General features: G+C 40.5%; 1 protein-coding gene across 2 annotated transcripts in view; it reads left to right on the top strand.

The window, feature by feature from the left end:
* The first annotated feature begins 353 nt into the window (after positions 1–353).
* The window catches only part of chd1 (chromodomain helicase DNA binding protein 1), a 25,346-nt gene continuing 8,168 nt past the window's right edge, over positions 354–17,531 (top strand). Inside the window, exons 1-25 of one of the 2 annotated variants that reach the window (XM_023397847.2) lie at positions 354–693; positions 2,145–2,259; positions 3,599–3,809; positions 4,180–4,305; positions 4,430–4,614; positions 4,788–5,062; positions 5,196–5,421; positions 6,179–6,279; positions 6,374–6,552; positions 6,739–6,860; positions 7,747–7,963; positions 8,167–8,256; positions 8,401–8,591; positions 9,296–9,484; positions 9,947–10,109; positions 11,890–12,042; positions 12,942–13,013; positions 13,112–13,261; positions 14,774–14,922; positions 15,480–15,576; positions 15,670–15,765; positions 15,861–16,037; positions 16,166–16,326; positions 16,415–16,456; positions 16,540–16,673. In XM_023397847.2, the coding sequence (XP_023253615.1) occupies positions 2,207–2,259; positions 3,599–3,809; positions 4,180–4,305; positions 4,430–4,614; positions 4,788–5,062; positions 5,196–5,421; positions 6,179–6,279; positions 6,374–6,552; positions 6,739–6,860; positions 7,747–7,963; positions 8,167–8,256; positions 8,401–8,591; positions 9,296–9,484; positions 9,947–10,109; positions 11,890–12,042; positions 12,942–13,013; positions 13,112–13,261; positions 14,774–14,922; positions 15,480–15,576; positions 15,670–15,765; positions 15,861–16,037; positions 16,166–16,326; positions 16,415–16,456; positions 16,540–16,673 (3,559 nt within the window). In that variant the 5' untranslated portion in view covers positions 354–693; positions 2,145–2,206. Of the gene's footprint in view, positions 694–844; positions 979–2,144; positions 2,260–3,598; positions 3,810–4,179; positions 4,306–4,429; positions 4,615–4,787; positions 5,063–5,195; positions 5,422–6,178; positions 6,280–6,373; positions 6,553–6,738; positions 6,861–7,746; positions 7,964–8,166; positions 8,257–8,400; positions 8,592–9,295; positions 9,485–9,946; positions 10,110–11,889; positions 12,043–12,941; positions 13,014–13,111; positions 13,262–14,773; positions 14,923–15,479; positions 15,577–15,669; positions 15,766–15,860; positions 16,038–16,165; positions 16,327–16,414; positions 16,457–16,539; positions 16,674–17,531 lie in introns of those variants that run through there. The other variant, XM_087171666.1, reaches the window with a different exon arrangement.

The raw sequence follows: 17,531 nt of genomic DNA, 5'->3' as shown, positions 1-17,531 counted from the left end.
CAATTTAAAAGTGTCTTAGTAAGCACTCACTGACCCCTCGGGCCCTGTGAATGGGGACAATGTCATCCTGTTTCTCCACGAATTTTTCAGGTTTTTCCTTTCATTTTAATAATGATTGGGTAGAACAGGCCTGATTTAGTCTAAATCAGAGAATCGTTTTAATCCTTAAAACAAATCGCATTTTCACATTTTACAGCCCTGTTGATTGGATTTAAATTAACATGCCAGTGTATACTTTAATTTATTACGAATAAGTACTTATTGCCAATACATGCCCGCTGCCAGATGTTTGCTGCTGTTGCTGTAATGAGAAGCACAGTCGTTACGTCACTGCCCGGGGTTTCCTAGTGAAGTGAACCCTACGGCGTCATGGCGGAGGCCGGTGGTCGGAGGACCCTGGATTGAAATGCCAGCTTTCTACAATCGCAGTTGACCGACGAGCATTAGACTTTGCTTACATCTAAAACGGGAGAGGGGACTTAACTTGATTTTTGAAGCGAGAGGAAAACCAACATTGCACCAGCTTTACAGAACTGAATCGTTCGGGGCTGCTCTCCCGAACTGGGAGATAGCTAGCTAGCGTAAGGTAGCGTTAGCTACCAGCAGCTGCTAGCTCACTAGTTAAATAAAAGAAGAAAGGACCTCTGAAGTGGAAAGGTGGATTTAGACAACTATTTCATTGGAGTTTCCCAGGTAACATAAATTAACTCAAAGTAACATACAGCGTGGAGCTACTCGTACCTTAGTTCAGCGAGAAAGTAAGCTAGCGCTGCATGTTTATGTGGTAAAAGCCGCGAGAAGTGAGCGGCGAATTAAAACAAGATGGAAGAGGGTGAAGTTAGGTTAGCTAATTTGGTTTTGTGGGTTTAATGATGAATAGTAAATAAGTTTCGAACTCTACTGTGGTCCACTACTTGCACAGACATTTGCATAGTGAAATATAGGTGACTGCTAAACAGCAAGTGTCGACCATAACTGGTAAATGAACATTCCAGCGGTTCCCTGCTCAGATGAACTGGGGCAAAGTTTTGTCATTTTGTTAGCTTCCGTGGTAGCCTCGTGCTTCAACAACGTTAGCCAATGGTACTTTCCTTGACAACCTCAGTAAACGCTGGGCTATCATCTCCCCGAATGTTCATTGAACTCACGCTGACTTAAAATAAAATGGGTACCACGTTTAACATTTGGCCAACATAGTTGCGGGGCATTTTGTGCAATTTTAACGCGAACTGTTGTTTTTTTTGTTTTACAAGTGTTAGGATTTTCTAATCCTGAAAATCATAACGCTAGCATAACACATTAGCGCTAGCAAACAGTAATTGGTTATACGTAGGAGACAGTGGCTAGCACAGTGGTTAGCATTAATCAAGCTGTTGTTGGTAATACGATATTGCCGCTTGTTGTGGGGTTTTATTGTCGGTTTGAATGTAGAGATGAAATATTGACTGGCGCATTGATCGTTTCTGTACACACTACTGCTAACGTACCCCGCCAATAGCTAATGTTTGCGTCACTAACCGGTATTAGCTAGTTAGCAACAAGCTAATCTGTAGCAACAGTAAGACTAAATGGTAGCCCGAATCGAAGGTTTGTATCACCTCGAGTAGTATAAGATGGTTTTTGACCACGGCTAAGGCAAGTGAGGTTATTTAGTGGTTATAATTCTCAAGGAGCTTTGTGTGAGTGAGAAAACACGCTGCTGCTGCGCAGGCCTGATAGGCCTCTGCGGTGAGAGAACAAATGCTGTTAGCAACAGCCATCCGCACAGGACTGTCTGTTAAAATTTTAACTTAACATTTTTTTTTTTTTAAAGTGATTTAGTGTGCAACAGAGACACTTATTCTCGCTAAGAGCTGAAGCGCAGAGCATAAATGAATTTAGAGATTGACATTTTAAAAGATTTCGTGCGAAAGTGTAGTGACAGCTCCACAAGGACAGTTCATTTGTTGAACTTTGATGCAGGGGCTATAGTTTGTTTGGGATGGTGTTCTGAGCTGCAAATGCATTTTACTTTATAAGCATGAGGATTTGTATCTGCATTGTGCAATATACCCAAGTTGTTACATATTTTAACAACCACAAGGTACTGTCCTCAGATTTCCCAAACAGTACTTATTATGTTTTTAATGTGTATCTTCTATCAGGTTCACCACGTGGAACATAATACTACAGGTTGTCAGGGGAAGTCTATATTTTGGACTTCAACATGGCTGGACGCAGTGAGGATGAAAGTGTAAGCAACAGCAGTGGAGAATCAAGGTAAATCAATCTTTCTCAAAATGACTTTAGAGTACTGTAAATACTGATCAAAATCTTTATAATTTATTGTATTGTATTTTTATTATTTTTACACAATAGACAGGAGCAGGAAGCTTTTGACAACTTGTCTCCCATTTCTGTGTCTGGAATGCTGTCATGTGTTTGTTTACATTGAAATGTGTCATTTATAAAGTTTCAGACTGATATCTCATGATATACTACTGTTGTTTTGCACAAGTCTTTACTCTGCACAGCAGTTAATAATTCAATTCAAGTTTTTTTGTATACTGTCAAATAACAACTTACATTAAGATCAAGACCTTACAATAAAATAGATCATATGTTGCATTGAGGTAGGATTTTACTAGAGAGTGAAGCAGGGATAACATGTTTTTAAAGGCCAACCGGGATGTTGGCATCACGCTGGTTCCCTTCACAAAAAGTCAGTGGGATTTTTACTTGTCTTTTGGATTATTAGAGAAAACAAACAACAGTTAATGATCCTGACAGGTTTTGTTCAGCAGGATCATCTTCACTACTGAACACCGCTTTATGATGTTTGAAGCCTCAATACAATCAGCAGAAGTAAAAAGCTAATGTTAGACTATAAACCAACTACACCACGGTCACATGACCTGAACATCACCACTACTAAACTTCAGCTTGTAGTTTGATTTAGCTCTGACCTCCTCTACAAAAGCGTTTCATCTGACAGAGTTCGTGACAGTTTGTATAAACACAACGAGGCTGTAAAGGTGGACTGATGAGTAGATCAGTTTTCATGTTCAGCGTGATGATGTTTAACGTCCCCGACAACCTCTGTAGTCTTATTTAGACACTTGTTAACAACCGGCCTTTAACAGACGTAAAAGCTTCAAGAAATCAGCACGGGGGTATTTACTGATGTATTTTATGTTGTAGAATAAAACTTGAAAACGGTTTGTTAACAACAGACCTTATTTCAGTCATCTAACTAGAAACGCATTCAGCAAACCCAGACACTTCAGGAGGTAATCATTTCTGAAAATAGAATTTACCCAATGCGAGGTAATCCAACTCCAATGTACAATTTAAAATATGTATTTGGCTAACATCCATTATTGTCGAATGACATTATATTATATTCTATTAAAAGTTGTGTGAGGACAAACTTTTGTTGCTGCACATCTGCTTTTTTTTGTAAAGCAGTGTTGTTATTTATTTATTTATTAGTATTATTTTATTGGCACTGATAAAAACGTTTTGAATGAGTCAAACTGATTTGTGATTGACTGATCTATTGAAATAATAATTTGATCTATTACTAATGCACAAATATGTGTTTTATTATTTTCTATAGTAATTCTGATGATGAATCCGGTTCTGGATCGGGTTCTGCATCAGGGTCAGGCTCAGGCTCCAGTTCCAGCTCCTCCAGCAGCAGCAGCAGCCAATCAGGAAGCAGTGACTCAGGAAGTGGCTCAGACTCTGGCAGCCAGTCAGACTCTGACACACAGAAATCCAAGGAGAAGATGGAACCACCAAATAAGTCAAACATTGATGGAGCTGAGGTAAAGAAACGTGATCAAATAAATAATCAAAGATGGACTCCATCATCCATTTGTTACAGAAAAGTATTTGAACATCATGTGTTAACTGTAAAGCTGCTTTTGTATAATCAGCATCAAAGTGCTTAACACTGCGCGAAACTATTTGTCAAAATCGACTCAGCATTTCCATCTCTGCGGCAACACTGCATCAAATGACTGCTTAAAAAATGCAGAGTTGCAATAGTCAGAGTTCACATGGTTTAACCTAGTTTAACATATTTTACTATAAGTGGTACACAGGTCTTTTTGGATGTTTTAACACAGCATGTCATGTGTTAGGTTGTAAACCTCACATATTTTGGTTAACCTTTGACCTCACTCATTGATTTAGTTCTGGAAGTCCAACCCAAGTATCCTAGCAGTGCAAAGGTCTGCTATGCTCAGGAAACAGCAACTTCAGCAGCAGCAGCAGCAACTGCAACGGAGACAAAGCTCCTCAAACAGTGGATCTGATGAGGTTTGTTACAAAAAGAACATTTTTGTGCTGTTTAACTGGAAACGAATCAATGTACCTAAATATAACATCTGTAAGTTGATTGCTAGTTCATGAACATTCTGTCGTTGACGGTAATCTTTTGTAGGACTCGTCCAGTAGCGATGAATCTGACTCATCGAGTGGTTCCAAAAGGAGAAGAAATTCAGGATCCTCTGACTCTGGATCTGGGAGTGGTTCTGGATCAGACTCATCAGCAGAGGACAACAGTGATGAAACAGCGTCAGACTATGAGCCCAGTCACAAAATCAAAAGCAGAAAACCTCCAACCAAGTAAGTGGACAGCTACCTGTGTATGTAGGGTTACATTATTGTCCAATTATGTCGTTTCACAGTGGTCACTCACCGCAACTGTTTAGGTATTGATCATAAGACCTCTGATCTTTGAAGAAATACACAGTGGCTTGAGCTTAACTTCACAAATGCCTCCTCTTGTTGTGCTCCAGGATGAATTTTCGGAATGGGAAAAAAAGCAGCACCCAGAGGAAGAACACCAAGAAGTGCTCTTCTTCTGAGGACGAGGACGATAACTACAAGAAGGTGGCATCAGCAGGGCCGCGGCGGCAGGCCACGGTCAACATCAGCTACAAGGAAGACGAGGAACTTAAGACGGACTCAGATGATGTCGTGGAAGTTCTGGGTGAAGATGTTCCGCAGCCTGAAGAAGACGAGTTTGAAACACTGGAGAGAGTGATGGACAGCCGGATAGGAAGAAAGAGAGGTAAGGGAGACAGCGCTAAGATGATGATGCCATCCACTCTGATTTAACTTGGGCTGTACACAGGAAATTGTTTAGCCCAGTTCTAAGGATGAATAAAGAAATGTTATAAAGTATTTCTTTTTTTTCCTAACAGCGACAGGAAGTGTAACCACTGTATACGCTGTAGAAGCAGACGGGGACCCCAATTCTAACTTCAGCCCCAACAAAGAGGCTGGTGATGTCCAGTATTTGATAAAGTGGAAGAACTGGGCCCATATCCACAACACTTGGGAGACAGAGGAGACACTCAAGTTTCAGAACGCCAAGGGCATGAAGAAACTGGACAATTTCAAGAAGAAGGATCAGGAAAAAAAGAAATGGTGAGAGCTTGTTTATTTACCTTTATCAAAACTGTACACACTGAGAGTCAGAGCTGCCCTGTCTTCTACTGACCAATGAGCAGCAGGAAACTCAAATTTGATTACAATCACAAAAGTACTGGAGGTCTCAGTGGCCAGCCAACCTCCCTGGTGAATTCAGTGACCATATCAATGCTAAAGCCATACCTAAACATAACCACTCCTATCATTATGCATTCATATGGATAAAAGAAAAAAACAAAATGTCACCATCTCTTTGTCCTACCTAAACAATCAGTAACAGTGTCTCAAAATAGCCACATGCACGTAAAAACAAATGGCATCCATTGGAACCTGTATTCAGTGTGACTGGTAGTGTAAGCCAGTGGCATAACTGTGAACCTACAAGACCCTATTTAACCTCTGTGTATCTAAAATAGCCCACAGCCCCCCTCAGCCCCATGTGACTGATGACGACTGGCCACCTTAATTGGTTAAAATTTTAATCACATTTGTCCCCTAAAAAAAACAGGTGCCTCATTTATTTCATTGGTACCATTGCATTGGAATGAAAAGGTAACTTTGGTTCATCTTTTGTCACAGCAATTTCCTGCTCCAACAGAGATTCAGACCATTCATCTACTGCTCACAGACCTGCTCAGTTTTGATGATGAAAAGTTTAGAATTTTATATAGTACCCTCTGAAAAAATGTCAGTTTGGCCCAGATTAGAAATGAAATACAGGTTATTGCTTACTTTGTTTTTTCCCTCTCCCCAGGTTAAAGGCGGCTTCACCAGAGGATATAGAATATTTCAATTGTCAGGAAGAATTGATGGATGACCTGCACTCTCAGTACCAGTTAGTCGAGCGAATCATAGGTGGGTTTTCTACTCAGTACTTGTTGTTTGCATGAAGCAGTTTACTCAGACTGGATTTGTGTGACTAAATATGTCTTTGAATTGCTTTGAGCAGGCCATTCAAACCAGAAGTCAGCGGCAGGTTACCCAGACTACCTGTGCAAGTGGCAAGGCTTACCATACTCAGAGTGTAGCTGGGAGGATGGCGCTCTGATCGCCAAAAAGTTCCAGAAGTGCATCAATGACTACATGTGCAGAAACCAGTCCAAGAACATTCCATCCAGAGACTGCAAGGTAACATACAGCCAGGTCTCTACTGGCAGTGCCACTGTGTTGGTGATGTTGCCTTACATGTTGGTAGAGTAGTAGAGTTTCGAATTTAGTCTAGCTTGGTGTCATCTCTTCCGCTGTCATTTTCCAATCTTAAATAAACTGAACTCTGAGTTCTGAAAACTGACTAATTGCCGTTCTATCCTGCAGGTGCTTAAACAGAGACCCAGGTTTGTGCCCATGAAGAAGCAGCCGGCTTACATCGTTGAAGGACTGGAGCTAAGAGACTACCAGTTGGACAGTTTGAACTGGATGGCCCACTCCTGGTGCAAGTACGGCTCAGACTGTCCTTAAATTCTCAGCTTCAGATGTTAATGCACTGCTGCCTTTTATCACATTATGTAAAAAGTTGAAAGTGAATATAGCTGCTGGTGGAAATCTGCAGGTTTTAACTGTTTTACGCGCAACAGAAAGAAGCAGGTTTAAGTTTGGGTTGATGCTTCAGCTGTTTTTCGCATTATGCAAATTAACTAACAACTCATTACGGCCTTTAATTAGGCTGTGCTATAGAGCCAAGATGCTACGCCCATGCCCAACTGCAATATCAAATCGATAGTATTAGTTCGAACATGGTTGCAAAGTCTCATGAGTTTTTCTGCATCCTAAAGACCTAAAAAATGTCTTTGTGAAATGAAAATTGATGTATGAAATCCAGAATGACTAACTTCCTGTCCGGTGGACAATTTTTAAGAAGTATGTATTATAGCCAGAAAAATGAGAGCAATGATCCCACCAAATTTCATAAACATCCAACCCCCCATTGTATGTACAGAAGTAGCATGGCTATTTCAAGTCTGCAGCTCTCCCCATCTGTCCTTAGCTTTGGGGTTGTGTAGCAGCCAGTGGCACAGGAAACAGTATCTAGAGGCATGGATTCCTCTGGATTTCAGCAAATTGTAGATGTAAATGTCCTGCAGCGAGTAAAGATACTGAAAATCAAAAGAGGCCAGCTTCTGCAGCAGGACAGTGATCAATGCAGAGCTCAAAAGCCACCATGATCTACTTAAAGACATGCAAGGTAAAGCTTTTGGTATGTCCCTCCCGTGACTTGAATATCACTGAAAATATACGGGTAGATCTCTCTATATTCCATGTTCATATGCTGAATGCTTCATAACAGGCACACAATTTGAACTTCTGCTCCGTCTTCATTCATAGAGGCAACAGTTGCATCTTGGCTGATGAGATGGGCTTAGGGAAGACCATCCAGACCATCTGCTTCCTCAACTATCTGTTCAATGAGCACCAGCTGTACGGGCCCTTCCTGCTGGTCGTGCCTCTCTCTACGCTAACCTCCTGGCAGAGAGAGATCCAGCTGTGGGCCACGCAGATGAATGTTGTAGTGTACCTGGGAGACATCAGCAGCAGGAACATGGTACAGTGGTTCAGGCACCTGTTAGACGGACACTCACTCACTCACTCACTCACTCACAGTAGAGTGTGACTTTTTTACAACTACATTGAAACAGTTGATACAGTTTCATATTCCCTTCTCCTGCAGTTGATGGTTAAGAAGTTAGTTAATGAATGTCTTAACTTTTGTGATGTTTTCTTTTCTCCTGTGTTTTCATTTAATAGATCAGGACACATGAGTGGATGCATGTCCACAGCAAGAGACTGAAATTTAACATCCTCCTTACAACATATGAAATTCTCCTCAAAGACAAGGTAAACAAATACTTAACTGTATTATGGAACAATGTCTTGCTGTTGTTTGCCACACATATGAAGTGGTATATGTCAGATCTTAAGCTGTACAGCATGAATGTTGGCACATAATGCAACTGTAATAAATATGTGTTCTGTCTCCAGTCATTTTTGGGCAGTGTTAACTGGGCCGTCATTGGTGTTGATGAGGCGCACCGACTGAAGAATGATGACTCCCTCCTCTACAAGACAATGATCGACTTCAAGTCCAATCACAGGCTTCTGATCACAGGGACACCACTGCAGAACTCCCTGAAAGAGCTCTGGTCCCTGCTGCACTTCATCATGCCTGAGAAGTACGTCACATCAGCTGTTAAAGTTCTCTCATTGCTTTAGAAGGACAATGAATATGTTCAGTGGTTACAGGTGAAACACAGAAATCTTAAAAAGTCGCACATGTAAAAAAAAAAAAAACAGACGTATAAAGCCTTTTGTGTCTCCAGAGGGAGCTGTGAGAATTCTAAAAGCTCACCTCAAGGTACTGTATGTCACTTGAGTCATCAATTTTATTGGCTGAAGACTACAAGTTTAAAAAAGAAAAAAAGACGAGTGACTCGAGGCTACAATACCTGCTACTAGCATAACACACCTGAAACTATGGATAAGTTGCATTGTGTGATTCAGGTGTCATATTTTGGCAAAGAAGAAGAATGTGTGGAATAACAAACAGTATCTGTGGCTCTGCTACTCTGATGCTTTTTTTTAACCAACTAAGAAGAAATAATAGCTCTACTGCACAAATTTCTATTGATTTTGTTTAATTTTTATTTTGCCTTTTTCTTCTGATTTTGTGAGCGCATCATTACTGATGTAACAATATGAAACATACATACAACATATACCAACAAACCAATGAGACACTTTGTAAAAAGTCAAAATACTGAAATTGAACCAGTTTTGCTTCTAAGGAGGAATAAATAAGGAATTTTCACCTTTTCTGTTTATATCTTGTACCATGAGCTGACTGTATCTCTGTTTGTTGTATGTCTTGTGTCTCAAGGTTTCACTCTTGGGAGCTGTTTGAAGAGGAGCATGGTAAAGGCAGGGACTCGGGCTATACCAGTCTGCACAAAGAACTGGAACCTTTCCTGCTGCGCAGAGTCAAGAAGGACGTGGAGAAATCCCTTCCTGCCAAAGTGGAGCAGATCCTCAGGGTCGAGATGAGTGCTATCCAGAAACAGTATTACAAGTAAGAGCTGCACGCTACGCTAGCTTTTAATCAAAGAAAGCATGTAGTTGTTTTATTTATTGACATTAAGAAACGACACATATTATTGCTTTCCTGACTGGCAAAGAAAACTGATTCATAACCACTTTTATCATGAAGACATGAAAATCTGCTCATGTTTGTGCAGGAGTTTAGGCTGTGTTCAATAGCACCATAACAAAATACTGCAAGTGTCTGTGGTATGGACATGTAAATGATGAGATGATAAAATGTGAACCCAGTTTGAAGAAAGTTCAGGTGAAGCTCTTGTACCAACCATAGGCATTATTGATCCTCAGTTTGTTAGAGCAGGATATTGTGAGTGTGAACGCAGCTGTACCCTGCAATCAGCTGATGTGTATTCACCTCCTGCTGAGTGATACAGAGAAGAGTCGGTCATTATGGGAGTGGATTATATATAAAAAAGTGTGTGTTTGTGATTAGATGGATCCTGACCAGGAACTACAAGGCTCTGAGTAAAGGTACCAAAGGCAGCACATCAGGTTTCCTGAACATCATGATGGAGCTGAAGAAGTGCTGTAACCACTGTTACCTGATCAAGCCCCCAGAGGACAACGAGTTTCTCAACAGAGCTGAAGCCTTACAGGTCTGATTGTTTTGTTATTGTGTTTCACATCAGGGTGACTGTGAGTCCTGACAAACATTTCTATATATTTTTATCATTTAAAGTCACCATTGTCGTTTACAGTAGCTAATAGCACTGAAGAAGACGACCGTGATGAAGGTATTAAACATCATATTCTGGTTTTTAGAAACTCAGACAATAATTAGCATCATGTTAACAGGGATATGACCCCATTTTCACACTGTCACATTGATTTCACATGGATCCTTAACATGTCTTAAAAGCTCTAAAAATAGATTTTAGAAATAGATTAGAAAGTCTTATTTCTAACGATGAAAGGTCATAAATTTTGAGATAATGCACACCCATAAGAAAAATTTGCAGGTTCACCTGGGTGTTGTGTTTACATCAATGCTGATTGAAGCCAGAACTGATAAATACCTGCGTCTACTGCAGAGTCATGTGACCCAGGTGTGAATGCAGATTAAACCCTTTTCCATTATTGGCAAAAGTGGGGTTTTTGACCAGTGGAAAAGGGGCTTTACTGTAATGTCATGTAGGGACCAGTTCTCCCCAGACTGTCACCTATTCTTAAGATTTTCCCTGGAAGTAACAGGGCAAATGCTGATTTCAACATTAATAAGTGAATGAGTTGAACTGAAAGAGCTGGAGAGCAGTTGTGTTCAGACAGAGACGTGGTGGGGGGTGGATGGGGAGGGGTCTCGTGAGAATAAGAGACAGTAAATCTTGAACATGCTAACAGATTGTGCCAATTAAGGAAAGCCAGGGGAAGGAGAAGGAGTCTACCCTTCTGTCATCGCCAGACCGTATGGAATTTTGAATGACATTGTTTGGAATTGCAGACCAAGGATCAGTATTGTTTGGTCCTGTTTGCTAATGTTTGTGAAAGCTAACCCCTTTGTGGTTAGTTAACAAGCAGGTACCCGGGTCGTGTGTGTGTGTGTGTACACGTTGCACTTTGAGCGAGAGAGAAAGAGCCAGTGTGTGGAGTGTTGGTAGAATGATGAATACATTTCATGGCAACGTTAAACAGAAATTGTCATCACAAATAAAGCATTATTTATTTACATGTAATAATCAGAGCATTCACAGTAATCACTCAAAATCAGCCAGAAGAGGTGTGTAGAAACATTATAGTATCAACAGCAGTCAGAGTGTGTGTGTACGTGTGTGCACATGTCGGTGTTTCAAGCATCAGTTATAATTGTTAAACTATAGCAAGACAAATTAAATTTAATAATTTAATACTACAAATAATGATGATAATAAGTAATATATCAATGGGAAAACAAGCCAAATATCATCTTATTGCCACATTGGCAATGGCATGAGCTATCAGTGATCACTCTGATTGTCGATCACCAAGATCATCGTCCATCAGCACAAACATATTGCATATTGTTTTATTGTTTTTACACATTTCTCTTATTTAAATTAAGGATTTCAAGCAAATTGGAATTAAAAGCTCCCAAAAGTAGTTAAGTAAGGCCCACTGGCAATTATTCTGCTGTAGAAACAGTGCTGCATTTTCTCTGTTGAGGTCATAAAAGGAATTAATAATGTTATTATTATTTTTTGTAATTCATATCAAAAAGTGTGCTGATACCACATTAATATTTTTTTATCTGCTTAGGGCGGCCTGACAGAAAAATGTTGTGCTAAATTTCAGAAGCATACGGATTCAGATCTCTGACTGTGGAGGCCACAACTGAGCATACTGTATTGATTTCATGGCATGACTTGAAGAGGCCTGACCAATAATCGTCCTTTCGTCTTACAGCAACTGATCCGCAGCAGTGGGAAACTGGTTCTGCTGGACAAACTTCTGGTGCGTTTGAAGGAGCGAGGCCACAGAGTTCTTATCTTCTCCCAGATGGTACGGATGCTGGATATCTTGGCTGAATACCTGAGGAGCCGACAGTTCCTCTTTCAGGTAGTTACACACTATCCTCACATGACCATCTATACACATGACAAACTATACACACACACACACACACACACACACACACACACACACACACACACAGAGACAGCATTTTGTTAGAAATTGTCTGCCACTAAAAATCATGTCACTGAGATGGTATTTTTTCCCTATTCTGCTGTATGATGATGAATTACACTGCTGCCACATGATTGGCTCATTGGCCAATTTCTAGGAATAAACAGGTGAACAGGTGTTCCTAATAAAGTGCTCAGTGAGTGTACACATACAGACATGCTCCACAAAACTACTCCTGGAATTTCATTCCAGCTAACCCCAAAAGATGAAATGTGTTTGGCTTCAGAATGTATTCAGACCCTCTTCACCTTTTGCCTCCTTTATTGTGTTAAAGGTTTCATTTTAAATGAATTATATTGCCATTATTGCCCATCAGTCTTTACTAAATAATCCATAAAGCTGCTCCAGGACAAGTCTCTAACTGTCGTTGACCGGCCCAGCCAAAGTCCAGACTTAAACCCCAATAGACCTAAACATCCCATCCAATTTGATGTGGCTTGAGAGGATCAGCCAGGAAGAACGGGGTGAACATGTCCAGGTGTGCAAAGCTTGTAGTGACTTACCCAAGAAGACTAATCTGCAGCTTCTGCAAAGAATGGATGAATTAAGGGTCTGGATACTTTTGTTAAAGAGAGATTACAGTTTTTCATTTTAAATAAATTTGCAGAAATATCTAAAAACATGTTTTTACTTTGTCAATATGGCAAATAGCAGTTTTGGCCATTTACAATCAAATCTACAACACACAGTGAGGTGGTTTGCATGCTGTTGGAAACCACTGTATGTCTTGTTATGAATGTGTGAATCTGAAATATTGTGTGTTTGTGTAGAGATTAGACGGCTCCATCAAAGGGGAAATGAGGAAGCAGGCATTGGATCACTTTAACGCTGAGGGCTCGGAGGTGAGTTCTGTGCTCTACATATAGGTACTGCTGTTTGCGCTTTATTTAAATAAAGCGGTGTGCTCTTATATATGGTCAACCTCCTCATGTGTTCCCAGGATTTCTGCTTCTTGTTATCAACACGAGCGGGTGGTCTGGGTATCAACCTTGCATCAGCTGACACGGTAGTCATCTTTGACTCAGACTGGAACCCTCAGAACGATCTGCAGGCCCAGGCCAGAGCCCACAGGATCGGACAGAAGAGACAGGTAAGCAGCCACTGTCATCGACCTCGGCCCATTTCTACTTAATTGTTTGTTGCAGTGTATTTTGCCACAGCTGCAAGCTGTCACCTATATTCATGTAAAGATAGAAATACAAATTCTTCTGATATTTATTTTACTTAATCTTTGTAAAGTGCTGCTGTCTGCATGTGTTCAAGAGACCACACAGTCTGCCATCTCTGTAATGGCCCAGACAAACATTTTCTCATCCAGAGTGGTTTATGCTTCTGCTTTTGTTTTTGTCACTGCAAAGTATTAAAACTGTTACAAGTTGTTGCACCACAGGCCATTTTGTATACGTCCGTTTTCGCAGTGAGATCATGTGAGGTGGTGCATCATGCCCTAATTGCTCCCTCTGGCATGATAATCTAAATAATATCCTGTAGTGTGTGATGAACCATTATGTTCAAATCTTGTAGTGTGAGCATGTTTGGCATTAGAGAGAAGAACGTCTGTTAAATTTCCCTTTTATGTGTGTGATGTAACCTGATTTCAAAATGGGTTAAAACTCCTGTAATCTGAGCCCGGACTAACACACACCATAGTGTTCACACATTCAAGCTTTTCTCTCTATTTAATTGTCTGTGAGCTTCTGTAAAGCTGCTGGTTCTAATTATAAATTCTTAGTGTTGTAACAGGAATTAACCTTGATCTGTATCTCAAACTCTGCCACGTCAGGTCCTTGAATTTGTGGGAATTGGGCCTGGAAAGTCCTTGAATTTAATGTTTAAGAAGCATGATAAAGGAAGGAAAGAATAGCTGGCCAGTGGAATGCTAAATGTAATGTTGACAAACAAAAACAGCAGCTCCTCAAAGAGTGGCTGAGAAATAGGAAATTATCACCTGTAGTGTTTTTACCAGTAGCTCATTACTGATGGAGATAAATGTTTGATCAGTCATCAACAAGACATTTTCATTCACAGAACTGCAGAGATGTATTATAGGATTATTTTATTATTATTGATGATTTAACATTTAAGTAGCATTTTAATCTTGGAGCAAACTTTATATCATATTTATGACAGGTTTTATATTTTTAAAATATTTATTTATTTCATATTTTTAATCGATAAAGTAACTGGTATAGCTTTAAATGAATAAAAAGGATTAAAAACTACAGTATTTCAAACTGAAATGCAGCTGAATAGAAATATAAACTAGCATTAAAAAATAATCAGTCAAGTTCAGTGCAAGTACCTCAAAATTATACAGAACTTCACTGCTGTGTGGCTTTCCAATGAAATCCCATGTAGAAGTATAAAGTAGCAGGAAAAAGAATAGCTCAAGAAAAACACAAGTACCTCAAAATTTAGGTAAACTTCAGTAAATGCTGGTAATGTGGTAACTTTTGTAGAACCACTCAGATTATCCTTAGTACATAGAAATTGCCCACCTTATCCAAACATGTGTCCAGAGCCCACACAGCCCTCAGTCTGCTGTTCTTTATTGATTTACTTAGTGTGCTGTATATCTTACTGTTTCCTTGTGGACTGGCAGGTGAATATCTACCGTCTGGTGACAAAGGGCTCCGTGGAGGAGGACATCATTGAGAGGGCGAAGAAGAAAATGGTGCTTGACCACCTTGTCATTCAGAGGATGGACACGACAGGGAAAACTGTCCTCCACACTGGTGCTGCTCCCTCCAGGCAAGCAACACACACCACACTCTGCTGCTCGATTAACTCCCGCCCTCTTTGTCTGTCGACCACCTTGTTAATGACAAAGGTGCAGCTTTTCTTTTTATGCCTCCAGACTAGCAACAGCCAGGGATTTGAGTTTTCCATCCATCCATACCATTCCAGTGAACTCAGTATCTCAGCAACTCCTTGAGGGAGAGTTTTTTAAATTCTGCACTTTTTTTCTTGATGAAGATATTGGCACATCCAAATGTCTTAGATGCAGGTGCTTTGGAAAATGTCACTTCAGTCTTATAAAGAATATCCCGTACCTTGCTCTTGCTCAGCATCACCATTTATTGATCATCTTAACATTTCAGTCTCTCTAGACCCCCCAGAAGTATTTAAATTTGGCACAAAGTTTCATTTGGACTTGAGGAAGAACTTGTTGGTGGGCAAAGGTCAACATCACTGTGACCTTGCACTAGTAGACAAATGAAGAGATTTCATATGTAGGGATTACATTCCTCTCAAAGTTTTCTGCCATACTTTGTCATTATCTCACTTGAGTGTTTTATTTCATACAGCTCAGCACCTTTCAATAAGGAGGAGCTTTCTGCCATCCTCAAGTTTGGTGCTGAGGAGCTTTTCAAAGAACCAGAGGGAGAGGAACAGGAGCCTCAAGTATGTAGTTCTTTTCTTAATTGTATGAACATAATTACACATTGTTTCTGCAATGTACTGGAGTAGCATGTCATGGTCTGTTCTACACTGTAGGAAATGGACATTGATGAGATCCTCAAAAGAGCCGAGACCAGGGAGAACGACCCTGGACCCTCCACAGTGGGAGAAGAACTGCTTTCTCAATTTAAGGTTAAAAAATACTTCTTGAACAATATCCACAATGGTTATACCCTGTTGTTCTGCGAGTTCACATTTACAGTTGTTTGTTGACCCGACCTGTACAGGTAGCCAACTTCACCATGATGGAGGAAGAGGAAATAGACATTGACTCTGAGCGTAGTCAACGAAGTTGGGATGACATTATTCCTGAGGAGCAGAGGAGGAGGATGGAGGAGGAGGAAAGACAGAAGGAGCTGGAGGAAATCTACATGCTACCACGCATGAGGAATTGTGCCAAACAGGTACACAAAGATGATCAGGACCCATGGTTTAGATTTTTGTTTTCAGTGCCATATCTGTGCTCACGAGTTTTGCAGGTTCTGGGTTCTTGATTAATCTCCAGGTGATTTTTCTTGGTTTATGGGAACAGATAAGCTTTAATGCTGTGGAGGGCCGGCAGAGCAGGAACAGGAGATACTCCGGGTCCGACAGCGACTCCCCCTCAGACAGAAAGAGGCCAAAGAAACGAGGGCGGCCTCGGACCATTCCACGAGAAAACATTAAGGGTTTCAACGATGCTGAGATCCGGAGGTGAATGTATTAACAACAGATTTCTCAATGTGGCTTTTTTTCTTCTCCTCCCAGCAGATTCCTGTTAACATATCTGATCCATTTACAGGTTTGTCAAGAGTTACAAAAAATTTGGAGGACCACTGGAAAGGTAAGCTACATCAGATTTACCGGCTGTTTTTATTTACAAAAACATACCACACAGTATGTTCACAGTGTTTGTTCTTCACTCAGGTTGGATGCTATTGCTCGTGATGCTGAACTCGTGGATAAGTCTGAACATGACCTGAAACGATTGGCTGAAACGGTTCACAACGGCTGTGTGAGAACACTACGAGAAAACCCCTGTGGACCAGACAAGACCTCAGGTAACCAGACCTGATCCTGGTGGTTTTCACAGACTTGTAAAGATTTAATCTCTAAATCGTGATGATGAGGATTTCAGAAGATAAATGACTAATATACCTCAGTTATTTAAATACTGCTGGAGAAGACAGAGTGTCTTCCCCAGTGAAGTTTTCTATGGTTTATGTGAATATGAAGTGATCATAGTGCTGCACTGCTACATACACATAGGCGGAGCTTACTACATACATGGTATTTTGTTCACTATGATGTCATGCTCATCATGCCATTTCACACAGGATTAAATGGCTATTAAAAAGTATGAAACCAGATGAAACTCATGCTCTGATCCATCAGTTGCAGTTATCAGCCCGTAATCAGTGGTTTCCAGACCAATCAGATGACATAAAGTTTGTTTTAATTGCGATGATTACGGCGTACAGCTCATGAAAATCAAAAATCTAGTATCTCAAAATACTACAATATTTCCTAAGATCAATCAAAAAAGGATTTACAATACAGAAATGTTCTGAAAAGTAAGTTCATTTATGCACTCAATACTTGGTTGGAGCTCCTCTAGCACGAATTATTGAATCAATGCGGCGATCAATGGAGGCGATCAGCCTGTGGCACTACTGAGGCGTTATTGAAGCCCAAGTTGCTTTGATAGCGCACTTTTCCCTTCCAGTAAACTTTTCATGAATATGCTTGGATACAGCACTCTGTGAACAGCCAGCCCTTTCAGTGATGAACATCTGTGACTTACCCTCCTTGTCTCACCCCTTACCCTCTATCGTCTTCTGGACAACTTTCAAGTCAGCAGTCTTCCCCATGATTGTGGTTGCATGTACTGAACTAGACCGAGAGATACCCGGTATTAT

The sequence above is a fragment of the Seriola lalandi genome, unplaced genomic scaffold (assembly GCF_002814215.2).
Source record: "Seriola lalandi dorsalis isolate HSWRI2012SDOR001 ecotype SW California unplaced genomic scaffold, Sedor1 jcf7180002054939, whole genome shotgun sequence".
Classification (NCBI taxonomy): Eukaryota; Metazoa; Chordata; class Actinopteri; order Carangiformes; family Carangidae; genus Seriola; species Seriola lalandi.
This window is presented reverse-complemented; position numbering and strand designations above follow the sequence as displayed.